Raw genomic sequence first — 23,217 nt, 5'->3', positions numbered from 1 at the left:
ATTACTTTGCGTTTAGCTTCTACTGAAAGCACAACTATATTCCTTTCTCTTTACATCTGCTTTACAGGAATTTGTAACTTCTGTCCTTGTTCTGAAAACCAGGAAACTCAACAATTCACATTATGGAAAGGACTAATTATTTTAGCCTCTCTTTTTATTTTTAAAGGCTTTTTTTTTTTCCTAATGTTTAATAGCCAATATTTTTCCATCTGGGAGAGTTTAAATAGCCTCTTTCATCAGGCAGGGCAACTCATAAAGAACATAAATATTTTGCTGTTCCTTGAAGGGCCATTTGTACATATTGCTGGCATTGTTAGGAACACAGTGACTGAACACCAGATGATCAAACAGAAGGACTTCACCCAGTATTGATGTGGTCCTAACTGCGTTCTCCCCACACACATAATATTATCAGAATGCTAAAATCCCTGCTGTGTGCCTGCTGCACCACCTCCCTGAAGTGCCTGGAGTATTGACACACAGCAAGGCACAGAAGCTCAGAACAGCACAAAAAGCTTGGGCTTGGCTGCTGGTGGCCTGACTGATTTTTCTTTGCAGAAATCGTAGGCACAAGTCCCCTAAAAGGAATGCCCATCCTCCTGGACAGTTTCTTCAGAGAGCGTGGTACTGATACTGCTTGATTTTGGTGACTGTCAACATAAGCAACATGAAATGAACAAGCTCCTTGTAGGGAAGTTGCTAATTCCAATTTGATGAACCTCTTCATTTTAACCCACAAGCAATTTGCTTAAGCGGTTTTATAAAAATGGGTACCACGGGACCATGTAGCAGCAGTCAGAGTGGCTGAAACAACACTAACTAGATTTTCACTAATTAGATCAAGCTCCCTCACCTTCCCTCACTGACAGATTGTGAGGGTAAAGGGAGAGCACCAAGGGGTATTAAGTGATGTGTGTATCAACTTCCTTAAATTGAAGCCAGGTACATACACATGGAGTGCATCTAATTTCTCTCTGATGACTAACCACCAGGAAATTCTGCATGATATTACAGCAGAACTTCCTTCAAAAGTGTAGTGAAGATGGTGTGCAACACTTACTGGGCAGAGACTTACAGTCCTGGGTAGTTCTTCACTTCTTAAACATTCTAAAGTTCCCTGATGAGGAAATATTTCTCAGAAAATCCACAGGAAAAGATTCCTGATCACACAGCACCTTCACTGAATCACACTCTGAGAAAGCTTTCTCCACGAAACAGCATCGGAGAAACTGAAGTCTGAACTTCTGCTGCTGAAACCATGGCACTCTCAGTTTTCTTTCCACGGGAGTTGCTTTGTTAATAGATCCATCCATCTTTGATCCAGTCACTGCACGTTAGAAGGCCATGGGGAACTGGCAAAGTAGGGAAGAGATCTAAGTCTTGAGCGAGTCCAAACACGCTTTGCAGTCTGCAGCAGCGAGAAAGGAAAATTCAGAGCTAAGTACCAGCAAGGGAGTAACAAAGCCCCTTGTAACTCACAAGTGAGCGTGGGCAGGAAAATCAGAAGGCCCAGAAAGGATGTGTGGAATTGCAGGGAGAGGCTCAGCACCACTGTGGCACATAACAGCACAGCTAGATGAGTTTTTTCCAGAGGTAAGTATCAAGAAAAAGGCATGCCCTGTGGTTCAGTAGAGTTTTTCTGCCTGTGCTGGACCTGCTGCCATCCAGGGATTTTTCAAGATGCACGGCCAAATGTTCATGACATAGGTCTGGACATCCCCCTAACCATTAACGTAGTCAGTCTGCTTTGTCTGCTTAGACAGCAAGTTTTGTAACTGTTGAAGACAACAACTGCCAGTTACCATGGTGAGACCTGAAGCATCGTTACATTAAATATGAATTTAACAGAAAAACTGTTCGTAGGCAGTAGATGGAAGATTTTAGATATATGTTCTATTTGCTGAGAAAATACTATTACATAGGACAAGAAAACAGGAACTTTGAAAGCAAAGTCCTACTCCTGTGATTCCAGCAGTCCATGTGAGGATGAGGAACCTGGCCTACAGGTGTCCTGTATGGATCCTAATTAGCAAGCCTGCAGCCAGTGAGGAAGTTAGGAAGGTCAGGCACAGCCCTCAAGCACACGGCCGTACAGCCCTGTCTCAAGGCTTGCCAGAGGCATTTGTGAGAACACCTGAACCCACACATCACCACAAGGCTCTCGAGTTCCAGCTCTGATAGGGCTTGCTGATAGAGAGCAATGCAAGCCACAAGGCAGCTAATTAACCTTAGCGGATAAGAGCTTTTATGGAGAAATTTCAAAGCACTTTTCAAAGGAAGGAAGTCATCCAGCATACAAGAGGGGACAGTCAGGCACAAAGCAGGGATGTGACTTGCCTGGCAGTAGTCAGGAGGCTCAGAAGAACCTGAAGTCACCACGCTGCTCATGCTCTGGGGCAGATTTATTCTGCCAAACAAAGCTTCTAACAGCCTTTGTTTTAAATCTTTGAATACTTTTTCCTGTTTTCTGTTTTTAGCTACCACATAACATTGCTGTGCATAAATAGATGATGATGATTTTTATTGCTGGGTCACAGATGAAGAGTCTGAAGGAAAGGACAATACAAACACTAAGCAGATTAGTCTCAGAATTGGTCTCAGAACACAAATCTCAGTTCTTCTTTCTACCCTCTATGGTGACACAGCTTGAGAGCCACATATGGTGTGGTCAATGCATTCTGCTTGCTTTTAACAGCTGAAGGCTGTACCTTACAGCTCTATATGACAGGGATAGGGGCAGTCTAATCTGGGGGGGGAAGGACAGGAACAGTGTTCGGGTTTTGTTTGTTTTTAATGGAAACTACAACAACAAAAAGAAAGTACCAAGGATGTAAAGTTAAGCAAGTATTCAGATGTTGGGAAGTGAGAATAGAAACTTCCATTGCTTTCAGCTCAAACAGGTTTTGTCTTAACAGATTTCAAGCTGTCTTTCTCCACATGGAGTAGATTCTATCCTTGCAGTTGCCATAAAATGCCTATGGAAGACACAGAAACAGTGGCATTGTTTTTTGGTGGTGGTGGTGGTTTTGTTTGGTTGGTTTTGTTTTGCTAAATGGAAGGTCATTTGCACTTCCTTCTTTTCATTTCTTTTCTGGCACTGCGTCAAGATCCCAAAACCAGATTTACATAAGTGCTGAAATACACGTACCTTAATGGAAACATGCTTTAAACATCTCAGCTTTTTTTTTATTTGTCAATTTAAAAATTAAATAATCAATATCTCAGATTAGGAAAGAGGGTAAATTTGCATTTCTCTGTGCTTCAATCATCTCTGAAGAGAAATAACAGCTCTGTTAAAATTCACAGCGTTTTTGGGAACATGGAAATATGTAAGTACCAAAAACAGTTACGAGAAAAATGAATACTTTTTTGTAAAATGAGTTTTAGATCGTGCACATTAAATAAGGAAAAGGAACACTCACTTCCTGAATGCTGCAACATTTTGTTAGCAGAACACTGAGAAGCCTCTTTTATTCCTTTTCACATCATATAAGGTTGTTTATGTTCTTGCTATTAAAATGGTGCACATCTGCATGCAAGCCAGGTTTGTCTTTCCGTTTCCTGCTCAGCAGCCTATTCAGTGAGCCACAATGCAGGCAGTCCAAATTTTACCCACAGTTTAGACCAAACCTGTGACAAACCTGATGCATCTCCATCTCCTAACCCCATCGTTTTGAACAGCAGCTGGTTTTCAAAAACATTAAGGGCAGAGACAGGAGAGCTGACTACTGACTCTGAAGTGGCAGGCTGTGCTGATCCTAGCTCCCCTTCTGTACTCACTACTACAGATCTGAAGCAACAAAAAAGTAGAGAAAGAAGACAGTTGTGCCCACCTCAGCCAGAGCAGCAGAGAAGTGATTACAGTTCTTGTGCATCAGATGGTACGCGTTGCCTTTGTACTCCTTGCCCAGTTCTTCCATGATCTTATCCACATCTTCTTCTGTGAAGTCTGTGGTGCCCAAGGCAATGGATTCTCTAGTTAAGAACAAAACACAACAAAAAAAAAACATGGAAAGCTACAGTGCAGAGAGTGATACGTACCCAGGGAAAAGAAAACAAAGCAATGGCAAGAAGGCCAGGTGTAAGACACTGACATGAATATCCGGGGCTATCAGAGAGACCCTTACTAACAAAATGGCATACTAATATCCTCAAAAAATATCCTTTTTATCTACAAAGCTGGTTACAGCACAGAACCAGTCCTGAGAGCCTCCTGCTCACACAAGGGAAGTCTCAGCTGCACGGGTCTGCTTGCTTCCCACTCTGCCCACAGCCCCTCTGCAGAAGCTTTCAGTAGGACAGAGGAGATGCTTTTCCCTTGATGGAGAGTGTTTCCACAGTGTGGGCCAGGAAGGAGCAGACAGTTCTATGCATAAACATATTGTTTCTCCCAATATTCATTCAATAGTGTTCATTCCTCTACAAGTCCTCAACATCCCTCAATGTAAACTGGCAGTGTGTGAAGGTCAAGTTCCAGCTGCCATGGGCAGTTCCTTGAACCACAGCCCCAAAGCCTGAACACCTTGAACAGTGCCTTAATGAAGTATCCTCTCAGTTTCCTCTAGCAGCTGGCCTGTCCTTTGTGATAGTGTAGCAATAAACCCAGGAGATGACTTGTCATACTCCATGCAACATCCACAAATAGGTGATGCTCATGAAAAGACAAGCTTTCTGTTCCCCTCTGCACTGGCTCTGCATAACACACAGCTACTCCCATTCTTGCTGACAGATGAAACCAGGAGTACAGAAAGCAAAGAAAATTGGAAGAGAGAACTACATTCATTTGTAAGGCATTTGTACACATTTAAACTCTGCCAAACACAGTTCAGCACTGCTCCCTGTCTGTTGTACACCCTTTAATCTGCCTTCAAAACCCCTGCAGGGCTGCCTTTGAACCAGGATCATGTAAAGGAGGGAGTGAGGGTGCTAATGAGAGGGAGAGGGAGACCCAGAGGAGAGGACTTCCCCTCTCCCTCTGATAGCTGTCATTGTAGGGGGAGCAGGGAAGACGTAGAAAAGGGCCCTTACTTGAATTTAAAGGTCTCGCCAAGCTCTACCGCACTGCCAGGTGTGATCTCGAAAATCCCACTGAAAGGGTAGGGATGCCCTCCATAGGCAAACTCTGATGAGGAAAGAAACAGACTGTGAGTAATCAAATGAACGCTGTGTCAGGAAGAAGTCTATGGCAGCTGTCTGCGTGGCTCAGCATCAGCACCAGGGGCTGGGCTATTGCTAAAGTCAGCCTCAGCCAGTTTCTCTTTCCAGGTACCTATCAGCCCAAGGATACTCTCACAGCCTCAGCTCCAGAGCAGGCTCCACCAATGCTAATACTAGTGGTTGCACAGCTAATTAGCAGCTAGTGCTGCTAATCTGCTCCTCGACACCAGGCAAGCTCTCCAGGTCTGTCTCTGTGCCTATATAGGCCAGTGGGAAGTTCTGTGGTGGAGGCATCTGGAAACACTGTGAGGCGGTCGGTGGTGGCACCGAGCTAGAAGAAATCTTTTCTAGAGTAGGGAGAAATCAGTCCCCTTCTTCCAGATGGCAGCACAGCAGGCAGCTACGGGGAATTCTTTGTAGGGAAAAAAAAAAAAAAAAAAAAAGCTGATTACATGCTGCTGCCTTAGCACGTGGGCTGAGCCTGGAGGCCCCTCCGTGTTATACAGGCCACTTTGCATGGTCTGTGAAAGCTGCTGTGCTCACGACAGAACACAGCACCCCAGGGATTTTTATCTGCTGCACGGCACTAGCTAAAAATACCATGAGTGAGGTAACCCCAGTCATTCCCATTTAACACTGGCTGAAGAGGGCAACAAGAAGTCTGTGATGCTGTTCCATCCTTTGGCTTCGCTGTGCTACAGCTGTTTTTCCAGATACCTTGGGTGCTGTAATCAGCCTCAACCCCATCCAGACCATTTCAAAAAGCCTTGCAAAACATTTTATTTTTTCTTTTAATTCTGCTGTTTGAAAATAAAAATTTCTAAGATCTGGAGATGCAAATTCTAAGACTTCTAAAGCACAGACATTCATACAGAATTACTGCAAAGCTGGTTTATTCTGGCATGGAATTAGTACAAACATCCTTATGCAGGTTTTAAGACAGCCACTGATCTGCATCTCTTCCTCCTCCCCAGACTCTCCTCCTCCTTTGTTGCAGGTCTTTCCAGTGTTGTTTGGTCCTCCCTCCCTATCTGCCAGCCTGCTACACACCTGCACAAGCTATAGAGGCTGCAATTACATGCTGAAGATACAAAGAGCTACTTTATTCACGGCAGAACTGCACAAGTTCCAGCTGGACTCCACAATGGACTCTAAAACAAAGCTGGCTGAGTTGCTCACTCCTTGCCAAAAGCTATGCATTTGGGATTTTTTTCTGTATCAGACTAGCCATGCAATTTTCTCTCTGTTCTACAGGTAATGAAAAGGAAATGCTTCATACCTCTGCCGTAGATCTCGATGCCAGAGTGGAAGACACCAATCCCCAAGGTGGAGGTGTATTCATTTATCCAGTACTACAGTGAGAAAAAAAGGCACATTTGGGAGCATTAGCAGAAAAAAAGAAAAAAAAAATACATGATCTTGCCCTGGGGCATATACCCCTATCTCCCTTCCTCAAAGCAGCTTCTCTTAAGGACAATGATAATTTTGAAATTTTCCTGAGACAAATTCAGGTTCCTTATAGAGCAACAGAAGTGGGCACTGTGTTTATACAGCTGGCTGGGATTACATCTCCAAAAAAAATGCTCATCTAATCCTTTCCACGTAAGGCATTTTCCTATATTAAGATACAACTAGACCTGAACCTGCATAAACCCAGCTTCCATAGGATATGTGATTATTCAACTCTTTTTTCCCTTAACTAGCTAACCATTTCCCCTCCATTCCAATTTGCTCATCTTATTTTCAAAATACTGAAGATCTTGAGTTAAAGCACTCCCAAATATTTTCTGTACACTGTTTTACAACACCTCCCAACATCTTACTTCTTAATCAGTTAGTTTTAGGCATGTTTATTTAGGCAATGAGATCTTGGAGAGAAATCTATTCCTCATGTAAGTCAGAGAAGCACCATTTAGTAGTTCTCTATATCTCCAAGATGACCACAACTTCACCCGAGTTTGAGACAAATTTTCAAGAGGAGCTGTTAAATGACTTTGTTGCTTTGGAGTCCATCTCCTCCCCACTAAATATAGAGCAGAGGAATGCTACAGCACGCATGCACCGCTCCTCCACCAGCACTGCTCAGGGCCTGTTTCCACCATACCGTGAAGGACAGTGCAGACATCCAAGCAAACCCCAGCTAATTCTGGAGTGGGAAGCCATACGGCGATGCCAGGGCAGTGCTGCACTGGAGATAACGAGCCCTGCTCTGCACAAGTATTTATTAGGTTAGCTGCAGAGCTGTGCTGCCACAGAAATGATGTCTTCAGGCAATGAGTGGAAACCGCCAGCGCCTGGTATATTTACAGTTCGCTTATGGCAGTGAAAATGCATCTCTACTAACTCTGAGCAACCCAATTCCTATTGCAATCAAGCAGTGCAAGGAAGTGAATGCTGTTGACTTATCCCTGCACAACAACACGACAGGCTCATTAAGCTAAAATTCCCTTACGGCTCTGGCAACAGCTTCAGGTGGAGCCAGAATCGGCTGCAGCACCCCTGGTGCCTGGCGACGCTGAGCTGCCACGGTATGAGCATGGACCCCTCCGCTCTAGGCAAGCAGAGGTCTGGCACACTCCATCTATGTTCCTCACTCTGCTTGCTTATGCATTTTTGATGACTGCATTGAATGCGGTAGCTCTGTAAATCATCAGGAAACGCTTTCTGCACGACCACTGCGACTCAGGAAAAGCGTAGGCCCAAGCCTGACTTGACATGGGGTTGGTCAGTATGGATACCTTGAGCTGTGTCCCCCAAAACGCCTGCTTCTGGCAGTACAGCACTTTCCTTTCCCTTCAGGACACCCTGTAATGCTCCTTGTTTTTTGAGTTTTGGTATCATAAATGATGTGTTACTGCAGGACACCAGCAAACCTCCTGACCCAAGCTGGACCCCTGCCCACTGCTCTCTTCAACCCTCGTATCACCTCCACTTCTCTCTTCAGTGAATTACACAAACTCTTGGGGTTTTGGACAGATCAGAGCACTGGACTGGAGCTAGATTAAGTAGCTCTCAACCTCCGCCAGTTGAGATGAGGCACTAGCAGTGAACCCTATTTTTGAGGGCCACAGCTGGTATTTAGGGATAAACAGCCCCTTGCCTTCTGCTGCTCTTCCCCACATCCCTGCTCTGACTGGAGAGGATGACACAGAGCTGGAGGCTGCATGGAGGAACCCACACAACACCAGCCACATCTCCTGAGAAGACCAAAGCCCGTTTCTTTCTTCTCTCTCTTCAGTTCTCTTCAGACTCCCAGATGGCCTCAGTAAGCTTCAGAGAAGCACTGGTTTCCAGAGAGCCCCGCTGTAACTGCTCCCAGAGGGCAAGGTAAGGAGGTTGCCTTCGTCCCTCAGGCCAAGCTGCTGTCTCACAGCAGCACTCCAGGCACAACGTGCCCAGGTCACACCAGCTGCTTTGCTCAGAGGAGTAACAGCAAGCTTTATTTTAAGTTGGAATCATTCTTGCCAGTTATCAAAGTCAGGGCTACCTGCAGGGGCTGCTCTGCATCAGGCTTTGTACTTCAGACGTGAAATGGGAACTGAAAGCCACTTCCAGCTATAGCTCTTCCTTCTTCTGTGGCATCCAAACAACAAATAAGTAGAAAAACAGGACAAATAACGCACTAAACATGACCACCGTGTGTGTGCAGAGTGCTGTCGGGCCACAAAGCCCTCTTTGTCCACCACCCACCGGCACCATTCCTGTTCCCAGCAGAGCCACAGCCCCAGAACCACCCCATCACATGGACTCCTCTGCATTCTTCGCTATGAGTCCCTTTAACAAACTATTATGGACCTAACTTAACCTCAGCCACAGCTGAATTTCACCTGAACAGAAGCAATATGGGTTTAGTGCTTCCTTTCAGATAACCTTGACAACACAGGGGTGTTAGTGAAGTGGGACCTGATTTGCATCTTAGATAATACTGAGGATTTCTGTTTGCAGTGAACTGTTAGCAAGACCGAAATGCAAAGCAGCTCTGAATCACGGCTGCTGCTGTCCTCAGCTCACCCCCATCTCCAGGGTGCTGCAGAATCTGCCGCTGGTGTGCGACCGAACGCGCAACAAACGCTTCACGGCACTTTGGCACAGCCCACGGGTTGTCTCAGGAGGAAGCTGTGCTGAAGCGAACATGTCAGTCACTTGCTGAGCTGGAAGAGAGAATCCAAGCCAGATTTGAAGCCAGGTTTGTACACACATGCACGAGCTGGCCTCGTTTTCCAAGGGCTTTGCAGTTCTGAGCATAAGAATAGCAGCAACAGTCAGCAAATACTCATCTCTTGAGTAAATTGGCTATATCTTAGATTTAAAAAAAAAAACAAAAAAAAAAAACACAACCTACAGCCTGTTCTGAGCCAGCTGAAAGAGCTATGGAATTGAATTCAGCAGTATCTTAAAGGGACTTGTGATTCATAGCTGCATTGCATGCTGCCTGCAAAATTGTGTCATAAACCCTGCAGAAAGGACTTGGAGCAATCTGTCTTGTTTCCACCTTCAGCCAAGACAGAGAACAGCTCAGAAGTGAAGAGAGGCAAAGAGGAAGGCTAGCCAGGCTTCACAAAAACTGGAGATAGCCCAGGACTCAAAATTCAGACCCAGAGAGGAACCTCTTCTCATTTTGCATTATACAAATTAAGAGTTTTTCATGCAAGTCCCTGATGAAGTAGAATTTGAAGTTTTCTGTTTTTTATTCAAGCCATCTCTGATTTCACAGTTGGTTTGGTTCAAAGTGTCCAGTGAGAGTTCAGATTCTGGTGGATACTCTGAGTCAGTTGTGTTATTCACTTTGTTTTATTTATTCTGTTTATTCATCTTTCATACTCAGAGATAGAAGTGAAACTAGGACAGCGAATATCCCAAATTTGAAGAAACAAAACTAAAAAGCTTCATTATATTGATATGCTTCTGGAAGGTCTGGGACAGAGGAGCAGATAGCACGATCCTTGTAGATTATGAACCAGTAAATAACCAAATCTCCTCCTCCATCTGCACATAATTCAGTAGCATTGCTTCCTTTTCCCTGCGAATCAATTGGCAAAACTTTGCTTCTAGGAGCAAGAGAACAGTAATGGGGGACCAGAGCTACAGATAATATTGTGACACTACTGGTGTGTATAGAGAGTGTTAAGGGACTGAAGGAAATGGTCAGATCCCCTCACACTCTGCTAGTCTGCAGAGCATGAAGCACTCCTGACAACACGAGTCCCATCACAGACTATCTGCCCTACTCCTGGGCTTGAGTTCAATCCTCTCCTTTTTGAGAGCCAAGTCACATACCATCACACCAAGTCCTCCCTTGCAGAGGTGACATCTCCTGTCCACAGGATGGGGGAGCTGGCTCACTGCAGAAGAGACCCTTGGCTTGACAGATCCCAGGGGAGGACACTCAGGGCTCCAGCCGCTACTAGTGTACTCCATGACGGAGTTAGTCAGACAGCCAAGGAGCATTCCTTCACTCCTCTGCCTTTAATACACTACGCAAACTTCGTGCAAAATGTTTTTTCCTGGAGGCTTTGTCTTGGCCTTTGCAGTGCTTGGCCTCTGCTGTTAACTTACCTAGGCAGCTCCATGAAAACTTGCAGAGGAGCGTGAGCAGTCATAAATGCACTGAAAAAAAAATGCACTGATATGACTATCAGTCGTATCTCAAACACCAGAAAAATCCCTGCAACATTAAAGCTCAAACCAAAAGCCAGTATTAAATGCAACATCAGATTGATGCAAGAGGCCAGTCAGGAAGCATCAAAGTAGTATCTGGCATTATTTTCTGAGATTTGTTGATCCAGATGTGAAATATGAGAGTAGAAAAAAACATAGAGGTGAAGCTAGAAATCACTTCAGGAAATCCATCAATGAAATCTCAACCCTACACAGTCAGGTAGAAAATGTTCAGCAACTTCAGAAGAGTTTCACTGTCCCCAATACATTTTTCTGAACCAGGATCTTGGGCCCGTATAGGTGGAAGGAAAGAGCCCGAAACAGCTCACAGACTATTCCCTGAGCAATGCTTGTAGTTAGTGGTGAAGGAAGCATTATCTCACTACAGACATGCAGGACAGCAGGCTTCTGATAGATCTTTGCCAAGAGCCTTCAGTCATATTGCAGCAGTATTCACTCATGTCCTTAGGCATGTGCACAGTTCTGCCAATGTGTCTCGATCCTTTTGCTGTTCACTCCTGGCCTAGAGCTCTAGTAATAAAAACCCACTATCACGTGGCGTGACATCAAATTATACAGCACGGCTGCTGTTAGTAAGTTTTCTTTAGCAATTGGATGAGACCCAAGCTCATTTCAGTGTGACCTGCGTCTCTTTTACGCTCAGTTCTCCGGAGTTCCAAGGTCTGTAAATTAACCAAGTTTAAAATGCTATTTTCCTAATATGCCGTGAATACAGATTAAGCGTGAAAGGATTTAAATGCATTCAGGCAGAACAGCAACTAATAAAAAAATAAGAAGCCTAACAGGATACTGAGAGGAGGAGTGATGACAAAGACCTGTCTTTGGTACTTCATACCCGGGAAAAGCTGTCTGGAGAGGTGTTCACCCTACAGCACACACAGAACATGACTCTTCCCAGCCGGAGGATCACCTCCTATGCCAGGCTCTTTTGCTGCTGGCAAAAGGTATCAGTCTTCAAGGCCTCTGCTTCATGGGACAGGGTCTGGCAGCCCATCAGGCCACTCCAAATGCAATTAGCCAAAAGTGCCTGTTTTACTCAACCATGCTAACTTTCACTTCAATGTCAGATAATGACAGAGAAACACAATACTGCAGTAAGCAGTTCACTGCTTACAAACCAAATCCACAGGATCAGTCTCCAGTTGCGAAAGGTAATAGCTGGCAAGTCTCAAGGAAAAGTTCCCAGAGAGTGGTCACTGGCATCTCCATGAACCACCCTACTGACAGAAGCGAACAAAGCCTGGGGAACCACAGGGTTTCAACAGGAGAGCAACCAAGTGCTGAGATGCCTGCAGCTTCAATAAAGCCGGAGAGCTCCATGTAGCACTGAGATGAGGGGTCGTACAAGGTAGGACTTGGGGACCTCACTTCAGACTTAGACATTTTAGAAGAACAGGCTGGAGAATAGACATCTGAGGAGCAGTCGCATTACAGAAAGAAGAAAAAGACAAGGCATCTGCTCTGCAAAGGATCTTTTCCTCTCCAGCTAGTTAAATACACTCCTTAGCTGTCTCCTCAGGAGGAATTTCTTTGGAAGCTGCAGTGTTTTTTCAGACGTTATTATATACTTCTGAATTGCCTGACGCATGAGCCAACGCTAAAATCTTAGCAATCATGAAACAAAGAGCTTATTTCTGTGCCTTCTAAACACCGCATGTGGATTAAAAACTACTGCTGCTGCTGAGGGAGAGTTGGAAATCTACTTATGCTTCAGTGTTGTGATGTAATGTCATTTTACTGGAAGAACAGCAGGCCAGCAGAACAACATTAATCACGCTGCAGAAAGGAAGCAGTATGCATTCCAGCAGTTACCTTTGGGCTGGGCTCTGACTATTTGACTTCTTAAATTATGAAGAAAAGATTTAGCTGTGAGAATGGGATACCTTCAGTGCTGCCATTTACCACCTCCTCCTACCAAAGGGCAGGCATAGCCCCGGCTCAACGTGACACCACTTGAAGTCTCTTAAAACCATCTACTTTCTCCGCCACCATTCTGCTTGCTACCTTTCTGCACTGATGGCAGGTGTTATCCTGCAGCCATGCCAGGGAGGAAGCTGAGCCCTGCCTATCTTTTGCCTGAAACAATGCACACCTGTAACCTGTTATTAGAAGGTAGACTATATTTAGTGCAGAATATGCATCTCCTGCTGAGGAGCGTAAACGTTCACCCAACCGGTGTTTCAGAGCTTGAGTGAGGACCTGCTTTATTAGTGGAGAGAGGGCGACTAGCTGCCTGGATTAAGCAACTATTTTCTGTTCCTGCAGAATGAACATCCCCGTATCTTCCGTTTGCAGGTTCACAAAGAAGCCGTCAGAAGTTAATCCACCAGCCCAAGGGTCTGTCAGTTGTGACACTAATGGCCCGGCTCAGGCATCTGTGTACACAACGTGGTATTTGTAGTAGATCATTTGTGCCACATGAGAAGCAACATGCCATTTTCCTAACCTCCACCTGCTTCCCTTCACCTCAGCTCCGACTGTGCCTGAAGGAGAGGAAGGGGTGGGACTGGGGGCATCCAATGAAGCCACTAAAAGGGGACATTGCTGGAGATGGGAACGGCATGTGCCAGTGCTAAGAGCCTGACCCAGACAGTGGTCTCATAAAAAGCCTTGCAGAAGGACAGTCTGTCCTATTGCACACCATTTCACATGCTGTATCTCCTTAGTTTTGACAATTTCTGTGTACAATCATAATCTCAAGTATATGGAGACAGAAAAAAAAGGCCTCCATTTGCAGGATTATGTTGAAGCGTTTCAACTCCCAGGCTAGCCTTAACATTTTTTTCCAATATGTCATTGAGTGTTAGTAAGGTTTTTTTATCCTGCTTCAAGTGATACAATCTGCATGGCTGGGACTAGGTCTGCTTTCCTGATAAAGCTACTATGCACAGTAATCCTGCTTTTGGGATGCATCTCATTTGCTCTGTGTGCAAACCTCAAGTACAGCTCAAAGGGAACTGAACTCTCCTGCAAAACACCAGACACGCTGTATACAAGCTGTACACAGGACTTGTTCAGTAGAATTGTCCTTGAGTTGCAGGACTGAATTAGTTACTGCATGATTCACACAGATAATTAATCATTATTTTCCACTTGGACAAAGGAGAGTGAGGCTACAAGGAGCAATAAGGGTAGGAAACACAGCTGTGAAACTTCGGTGTGTTAGGGAAGTGCCAATACCTTTGCCTTAGATGCATTCACAACAACAAAATGAGAGGTATTCAAAAAGAACGGCAGCTAAATGATCACGGAAATGGTGAGACTGAGTTACAAGAGAATTAATTCAGAAGAGCTTAGCGAAGCAATGACTTCAGATGACAAATTTGCAAACATTTGAAGGGCTGATGAATTATGGGAGAAGACTTCTGAAAAATGGTACAAAAGGATTCAAGTAGGAGTAGCAGTTTGAAAAGAAGAGAGACTTAGGCTAAGCATTTAGAAGATCTTTGGCAGTGAGAAAGCACAAGGAAACATTGATATGACTGAAAGCTACATCAGGAAAGCTTTAGCATGCCTGTGCATGACGGTATTGAACAGCCTGATGTGTTTTCCACTGCTAACATCTAGGAGGCTGTTAACAGTCTCAGCTGAGCACATTTTAACCCTGCACACCTATGTGCATTGTAAGCCCTCGTCTCAAGTCTTTGGAGCATGTCAGGAAGCAGGTTTCCTACCAAAGGACATGCGAGTGACTTGTGCACCCCTTGTGAACCACTGGGAGGTAAATACCCTACAGTCCAGTTTACGAGGAGACATCTGAAGCACAGTGCAGACACCTGGACTCCGGAACTGCCAGGCAAGCAAGGGCCAAGCAACATGGTCTCAATATGGTCTGTGCTTCACCTTGCCACCCAACATCTTTCCTCAAGGCTGGATGCATCCTCAAAGACTGCCCAGTTCTGTGGTTCTCTCTCCAAAGAGGAGGCTAGCCCTGTCCTGACAGCCAGCAGTACAAAGGGGAAAGTGACATTTTGTGCATCCTTTGAAAACGTGCACTTCAGTCTACGTACTAAGCTTGCCTAGACCAAAATACCTGCCCTTGTTCAGGGAATCGGGCTGTAGGAGACACGTTCCCCAAGCCCTCCACAGAATAGCTAATTGCCTGACAGCTGTAGCTTGGCCCCAAAGTGCTGAAAAGCACAGCTCATCTCTCTCCTCTGGCAGATTTGTAGCAGGAATTTAAACTTCAGCCTGTCACATCCAAGATGAACACCCTAATCACTAACTATAGCTTCTCCATCAAAGTGATGCATGTGCAAGTAAACAGCTCCAGCAGGAGAGATTGAGAGGGATCCGTGCCACCACATAAACAGGCAGTTAAGACTCTGACCAGAGGCTCCTGCCCTGCTCAGGTAGCTGAAACTCTCCCTGATAGTAGCAAAGCCTTAATACAACACTGATTTTTCTTCTCTGGCTTGTTCTCTCTCAGGGTGCACCTACCAGGCAGAAACACAAATATTTACTTTTTTTTTTTTTTTTTGCTAGCTCAGGCACACCAACAGCCCACATCCAACCACGGCAGATTTTTAGGGATCTCAAGTTTCTAATGAGAGCATCAAAAACACTAATGTCTTTCAAACTACAAAGTACTGCTGATCCTCCACTACACTCTCTCCATTCATAACTAGTTCAGGAATAAAGTATTGTTCAGTAGGATCCAATTCAGCCAAAGTCTTCGGGAGAGAAAGTTAATACCTATGAAGAAAAGTCTGCTCATCTCACTAACATGGGGGAGGGATCCATTTCTGGGGGAAATGGAGAGTCTGCCCTTCTTCCCAAATGGTGTTTCTTCCAGTTATCCTCTGACAAGTTACTTAAGACTTCTCCAGTGATCCAGACCAACAAACTCATCTTCATTTCACATCAGCCTTGCTCACCTGCCAAGATCAGTCCGCCTTCTCTCCAGACCATACCTAGTTAGTCAGATGTCATAGAGAATGGAGAAGCATCACCCAAATGCCAAGCTGCAACCATTCTGTAGAGATGGGATGCAACAGACTAATAGTAAAGCCCCTGTTGTCGAAGATATGACCATGACAATTTAAATCATCTGCATACAGGTCACTTTCAACTTCATTTTGGCAGGAACATTCCCTTAAGTACTGCCCTCTGAAGGCACACTGCACTGAGGTATAACAGTGGTGGGGTGAAAAACTACCTAGTAGAAGGCATTAGGTAGTAAGCTTAATTCAGATTTAGAAATATTTGTAGACATGAAAGGATTAAAAAAGAAGGGAGGTGGGAGGAACAGGAATATGGACGTGTGGAGCACAAGAGAGAAAGAAAAAGCAGCCCAGGAATCAAAGAAGCAACCTGCCAGTTTATCATCATCTGGATGTTTGCCTACCCCCTCAGAGAAGAAAGAGCCTCTCTGACTTAACCCTAGAGGGGAAGAACACCCAGGAACTGCTGCTCTGGAAACCAAAGGCCAAAGATTGTTCACAGGCATGGTGGAGAATGCAACTATTGAGTTATACACTTCCTATAAATTTAAAGATTTACTCAAAGGTGGGCTTCTTTGTTACCATTATGCTCACTCTTAAGACAGGTGACTCAACAACACTCTACGTCTCTATTTTGCAGTTCTTCCTCGGATTTCAAAATACTTTAAAAACATTGAATTTTTAAGCCTCACAGCGTTTGTGACGAACATGAAAGCATTCTTCATTTTAGAGGTAGGGGGAAAAAATACCAGAATACAGCTTGTGCTTTGACTATGCAGTGAATCAGGAGCAGAGATGAGTTCAAGATAGCTCAAACAATCCAACAATGCTTCTATATTGCCCACCAAAAAAAAATAAATAAAATAAAATAGAACAAACTGAATGAAAGAACTTGGAAGAAGCTCTTTAAAAGTTTCAGCTGTATTTTTTTTTCCAGCTTTAGCCATCTCTGAAGGAGTTCCAGCCTTAGCAGTCAAATCTCTTAATGACAACACTCTTTTCTGCATTACAACTCAATTTATTAATATTTTCACCAAGGACAACAGTCTCCTAGCCATACAAGGTGGGGACAACATCTACTCTCTCCACACCAAGAAAGAACTAGGTAAAACTACTTTGACTTCTGCCAAGTTCCTGCATGGATAACTACTTGGGAAGACTGAGGTAATAACGAAGTCCTAGTAGGTACAGCCATCACAAAGGGACACGAAGTCTCTTTTGATGTCATCAAAGAGCCAAGAACATCACAGGCAGGGGAATAAGCAGCCCTTCTGCACCATCCCATTAGTACAGACCACAACAGCATACTGCTTTCAACCCGTTGTGCGGAGAGAGACCCAAGGGAGACAGAAGACAACTTCAAATGAATCTGCAGGCTTAGCAGACAAATTCATTAAACAAATACTGATGTCTTCAGCAGAAAAAAAAAAGTGCAACTTTAACCGAAATAAAAATAAAAGAAAATGTGAAAAATATTTTGGCTTTGAATAAGAGAGGGAAGTGCATTCAAACAGCTATAGACTAACCAGTGATGGACTGCAGGGACATTCCCAGAGGTAGATGGGAAACAAGGACACATGAGGTTCACTTTGCCTGCTTTGCTATGGGCATACAACAGACTTACTTTGGACCAGGTCAAAACTAAAATTTCATCATGAAGGTACCGTGTTCAAATTCAAAACTGACCCTTCAAATTCTTCAGATTCCTATTTACCCTGAAGTGGCTAACGCCGACAGCATCAGCAACCTGAACAGACTCTCCTGCAGCGGAAACAGATGGGCTCCATTCTCAGACAATTCCAACAGAGATAAGGATCTCCTCTCCTTCCCAGCGCTGATTGTTTGCTGCTGGAAGTCCATGGATGCAGACCTCACCCTGGAGTTCACAACGGCAGCAGTAGCACCTCACAACCAGGAGCTGAGCCTACCCACCAGCAAATCTGGATTTCCACAGGCAATACTGTAACTATATGAAAAACACCTCTCCAGATCTCCTCTCTGTGCAAGTCCCATGTAAGGCCAAAAATCAAGTCCAGTGCTTACACATCACACAGACCTGTAAATCCTCACTCCCTGTCTCCTTCTCGCTTGCCAAGAACATTTGTACCTGTCCTGGGAGCCAACAGCAGCAGCATCAGGAAAAATAAGTGGGGTGGGGGCTGTTTGCACCTAAGGAAGCTATATTCATGCTGGCTTCAGTGGCACATGTTCAAAATACCTTGCTGTGCCCGCGACAGAAATTGGCTGGGTGCCATTGACATTAGTTTGCTATTGCAAAAATCAATATTTATCTTGGAGCTTCTGAGAAGGGAATTTGTTCTCCAGCATGGACGGGGAAAACCCTTTCTCCATGTGAGCTGAGATTTTTCCTGGAGAGGTTCCAGGGGCCATGCCTAGCTGGCAGTGTTTCTAACCAGCTTAGCTTAGGAAAATGATGGGAAACACAGATTCCCTCAGCTTGTGCCTTGTCCTTTTTTCCTACAGCGCTTTGTCCTGTCCTGGAAAACTCTTCAAAAACAGTGCCAGTTTCACACTGCGCCTCGTCTCTCTGCATTATGTTTTCCTACAAGAAAAAGGGATATTGGTGCATTTTTGCCAGTCATACACATACCCACTCTGCTGTTCCAGCACAATTACTGATATTACATCGTTGCAGTGATGTTTCCATATTACAATTTAAGGGATAAAGCAGAAGCCAAGGAACTTAACAATAGCAATGATGAAATGCTGCTGCACCATGGGGATTCAAATACACCTTCCCTCAAAAGGCCAGTTTTTGCGGGTCTGAAGACAATAAAGGAGTAGAGCAAGGAACAGTCCCTCAAGAAGCAAACTGTCTAAAAAAAGTGGGTTGCCCTGGAACCTAACCCAATGCCAAACTGTTTTTTGGAAGAATTATCTTCTTCAAAGCACAGAACTGATAGAAAAACTGTGATCAGGAAAGTTCAGATAAAGTCCTTTATAACCCATGATCAAAGGGCTTCCACACTGGCTGATTTTAGCACTGTTTAAAATGGCTGAGAACAGTACTAACCACAAATAGTGCTGGAAGTCTGAGTGATCATTTTTAGTGGGTGACATTCAGCTATTGGATGCTGATAAACAGCTCTGAGGATACTTTATCCCCCATATGAGGATGCAACAGAATGATTAACATAGGATGGCTGGGAAAGATTTGGAAAGCTGTGGGAGTACCTTAATGACTCCAGTGCAACATGCTGTACTCCTGTTTGTTTGGAGGCTATGAGGGATTTATTTTTCTTTCCAGGATTCCCACTTTAACAAGCAGCACTGGATGTGCAGATCTGGCATCATTTAGTGGCCATCCATTACTGAAAGACTGAGATTACGGTTAGCAGCAGAGCCTGGCAGCAAATCATCAGCATTCAGCAATATGGAGACACTGTTTTGGGTGAAAATAATTTCAGATTACAGGGTGGCTATTTGTGTAGCCCTTCAATGGGATAACCTCTGCTTGCTTCTCATGAGAGTCATGCACCCCCATGCACAGGGACAGGCACAACCGTGCCACATGTGCAGCTCCGTTGGGAAAACATTAAACCTACCCTACCCTCCACCTCAAAACCAACACAGCATGCATGAGACCAGCGTTGGGACCAGTTCAGGCTGCCCTAAGTAACTCCCATCTGCTGGGCACAGTAATCATCTTAGACTTGTGCCAAAACACAATTTCTGTGCTAGTCCCCTGTGCATTGCACGTGCCTAAAACCAGACCTGAAACAACCTCAGGGATTCAGCAAGCTGGTTTCTTCATGGACGTGCACCTTATTGAGTCTCCATGTCTGCCACGTACCCAGGAGATCAGGGACTGAAGGGGAAGGGTGCAATAAGGAAATACTTCAGAAAGATCAAGGAAAAGAATTTGCTATATATAATAGGTTTCACCAAAAAATCCTCTACCCCCAACTTTTTTTGTCTCTATAAAAGTCCATTAGGTACTGCAACTGCATCTCAGCTCCTATTTATTTTAGTTAAAAGGGAAATGGTTATGTATCTGTACCACAGCATGCAAATGGTACCATCTGCCAGCTCCCTGAGAGGCCTGCCAAAAAATTCTCCTGCATGCAGGGTAGACAGCTAGTCTGAACTGTGGCCAGGCTACCATAGGAGAAAGAGGTAAACACTATAAATGCCTCATCTAGCACACAACATCCTCTAGCATCAAAGACATCTGCTCTCAGATTAAATTATCCCTCTAGTTTAGTCCTTTCAAGAACCTTCTAGATGCCTAGAGAAGTGTTGCAGAAAAAAAAAAAAAGAAGAAAAAAAAAAAAAAAAAGACATGCACACTTAGTCCTAGCTGACAACAGGCCACCACTTTTCTCAAAAGCAAGGTAACTCATTTCTAGCAGCAAGGAAGAACACTCCAAGCACACTCCCATTTCAATTAGTGCCAAAACTAAGAGCCCATGCTCTTAATAGTAGAACACTAAACCCATAAGTCAAGTTCCATGCTCACCCAAAAATGCTGCCCAGAGAGACAGAGACCTGAAAAAATACTGCACTCTTTCTAAAGTGGTCCACTGGCTCTGTGCAATGCTCAGACAGTAAGGCAGGAGAACAAGAGCAGAACTCCATACAGCTGGACCTCACCTAGGTGCAGGCATGGCTCCCACAAGAGATGAAGGGGTTTGCATGACAGATGTGGGTCTCATTTCTTCCACTTTGCTTTTCTTTAAGTTCACTCATGCAAGCTGGGGACTGCAAGTGGCCATAAATCTATAAGTTAAGCTAATTATCCCGCAGACCAAGAGAAAAGAAAGATATTTATTCTATATTGCAGGGAAGTATCTGGACACTCCAGGAATGAGAGTCATGAAAGTGATGAATGGATAGATCTGAGACCATTCAGTTCCCACTCCATATATCTGCCTTCTCCTGAGTTAGATGGATACATGCAAGAGGTAAACAGATTCATCAAACAAATAAGATCAGCAGCCCAGCTGCTGTATTTCATCTTATGGTAAACTTTCATTTGCTCTAAGAAGTGTAAGTTTGGTATCATTTATACAATTCCTTCTACTGTGCTTCCCTTCAACACCTCAAAATACTGCTCAGTCTCTCTTCCAGTGAAAGAGACCAAAAATAGCAGTAGAAAACGCCACAGTGGGAATAAAGTTTTATCTGACCGGACACTATGACCACAGAAACGTTTGCATCTGAGACTTCTCTTCTTGCTAGCAGTTAGGGTAGCCAGATGGGGTTGCAAACCAGTCCCTGTTTGCATGCATGCAGCCAGATGTAGCTGCCAAGCAGCTTGCAATCTCTTTGGAGCCAGAACTCTCTTGTTCCGATTTCTACAGTGGCTTCATGAAATACACTGGAATTCCAGTTCATGGCCGGGCCTCTGTCACTATCACAAGTAGTTCCTTCACAGCAGAAGGCAGGTACCAGCATGCTGTAAGCAGGAGAGTGTTAACTCATTCCACATAGAATATAGATTAAACTTGCACAAGAAACAGTACATATTCACTCATGCACCACACGTGCAAACATACATACAGTCTGCACCTATACAGCGAAGAATTAGAGGACAGCAACATTTTAACTCTGGTTTTTATGAGGGGCTCCACTGGCGTGAAGAAGACATGCCTAAGAGCATGTTCAAAGCCAGCCATGGCTAGACTCACAATCAACCTCTTTTCACATACTTTTTAATAATAAAACCCAGAATCAGACCCAGTATTGCACCAGAGGAGCAGCACTATGTACTTGTCCTTGAGAAATCTCCTTAGGGGAACAATTTTCTCCTAACCTTCTCCACAACATGGCCACTTGCACAGGAGTGCTGTGAATCCCTGGAAATGCTTGTGCTGTGTCAATACTTAGCCTGCAAAAAGGTCAGCCTCCGTCAGCAAGGAAACTACAAAAGCAGCGGTTTTCTTAACTCTCTCCCAGCTTACTTCATCCTCAAAGATGTATTGGTGTGTTTGTACACTGTGAGCCACAAGAAAAAGTACACATCTTGGTTTTCTACCCTCCAGCAGCAGCAGCTTCTGGGTAACCAAGCATGAAAACAGTGCTGGATATACATATATATATACACACCAGCCATCAATGCATCATCTTCCCCTCTTTGGGAAGAAAAAAAAGTGACATCAGCTGCATTTCTATTTTGGGCAGCCTTACAGCCATGATTATTACCTCACTCCAACACCAGTGGGGTTTGGGCAGTTGTGTTTGCAAGCATCTTCTTTGCTTTCTTCCCTTCCATCTCAGTCGTAGCAAGGTACGGGCTCTTCATCATGTCTGATCAGGCAGCAACAGACAAAGGATGCATGTGAGACCAGCCCAGGGCTGAATCACTGCATTGGTGCCAGCTCTGAAGAAAAAACACCCTCCAAGAGAAAGAATACCAACTGTGTTCAGAGAGATCGGATGGAGAATACCACATTCATACCACAAGTGAGCCTTTGGAAGATGGCTGAAGCAAGCAGGGGTCAGCAGTGAGCTTGGAAGTCCCAATACCACCCAAGCTTTTGGGAGCATCCAAATGCATTCTGTGGAACGTGGAATCATTTTCCATTGTAGCACTCAGGTTTTTGATCAAGTACAATCATGTAAAAGATTTAGACAACACAAATTCACGAAATAGGGGTGAGAAAACATCAAAATATCCAACAGAGCTCTCTTAAGGATCGCTCCTCGTCCAAATCATCTCTGAGCGTGGGCTTCCAACAGCAGATAAAGACATTGTCACTTTAGACTTCTAGACAGACCTGAAAAGGGTAAGAATAGCCCCTCCAGTGACATCTAGCTATTCCATCAATCCTTCCTTCAACACGTCAGAAAAGGAAAATCTGTAGGGCCAAGTGATAGCAACGCTGTAAAAGGAGAACTCAGACCTGACATGTTTATTGCAGAGAAACTGAATAAAATCTTTGCAGCAGAGCCTTCTTGTTTCCACCAAAGGAAAACTGTTGAGTGTCCCATGCCTGAACCTCCCACTTTTATTTTTGTAGAAGGAGTAGGAAGAGCGAGAAAATCATAAGAGGCTCTGTTTCAAGTTGACGTGGATGAGTTTATGACAGAACAGGAGGAATCAGCCATGAAGAATCCCAGGGCCAGAACAACACACATGCAACGGAGGAAGCACAAGAACAGAATAGCTGTGCTAGTAATTCCTTTGGGCAACCTCTCGTGGAAAACGTCTTTTGGACCCAAACACCCAGAGGTAGCAACTGTACTGCCAATCTTTAAAAACAAGGTCCACATGAGAAACAGGGAATTACAAGTCTGCAAGCTGGACATCTGGACTGAATTAACCAACAGAAGCTATAATAAAGAACAACATTAATTAATAGTTCCATAAACATGATCTTTTGGATAAGGGTCAACATGACTTCTGTGGGGGTAGGTCCTATGATATCCACCTCCTGGTATTCTTTGGAAAAAAAAATCAGTGAATGTGGAGAAA

The 23,217-nt window shown here is 44.4% G+C and overlaps 1 protein-coding gene across 2 annotated transcripts in view; it reads right to left on the bottom strand.

Moving 5' to 3' along the window:
* Positions 1-23,217, bottom strand: part of LOC309879074 (deubiquitinase DESI2-like) — a 53,785-nt gene that overhangs the window by 12,897 nt on the left and 17,671 nt on the right. For both annotated transcript variants that reach the window (XM_082762388.1, XM_082762389.1), the window contains exons 2-4: positions 6,437-6,509; positions 5,029-5,122; positions 3,834-3,975 (exon numbers count right to left, since the gene is read on the bottom strand). In XM_082762388.1, the coding sequence (XP_082618514.1) occupies positions 3,834-3,975; positions 5,029-5,122; positions 6,437-6,509 (309 nt within the window). The remainder of the gene's footprint in view (positions 1-3,833; positions 3,976-5,028; positions 5,123-6,436; positions 6,510-23,217) is intronic.

This window comes from Aythya marila (genome assembly GCF_965140915.1).
Source record: "Aythya marila genome assembly, chromosome: 5".
In the NCBI taxonomy this organism is placed as follows: Eukaryota; Metazoa; Chordata; class Aves; order Anseriformes; family Anatidae; genus Aythya; species Aythya marila.
This window is presented reverse-complemented; position numbering and strand designations above follow the sequence as displayed.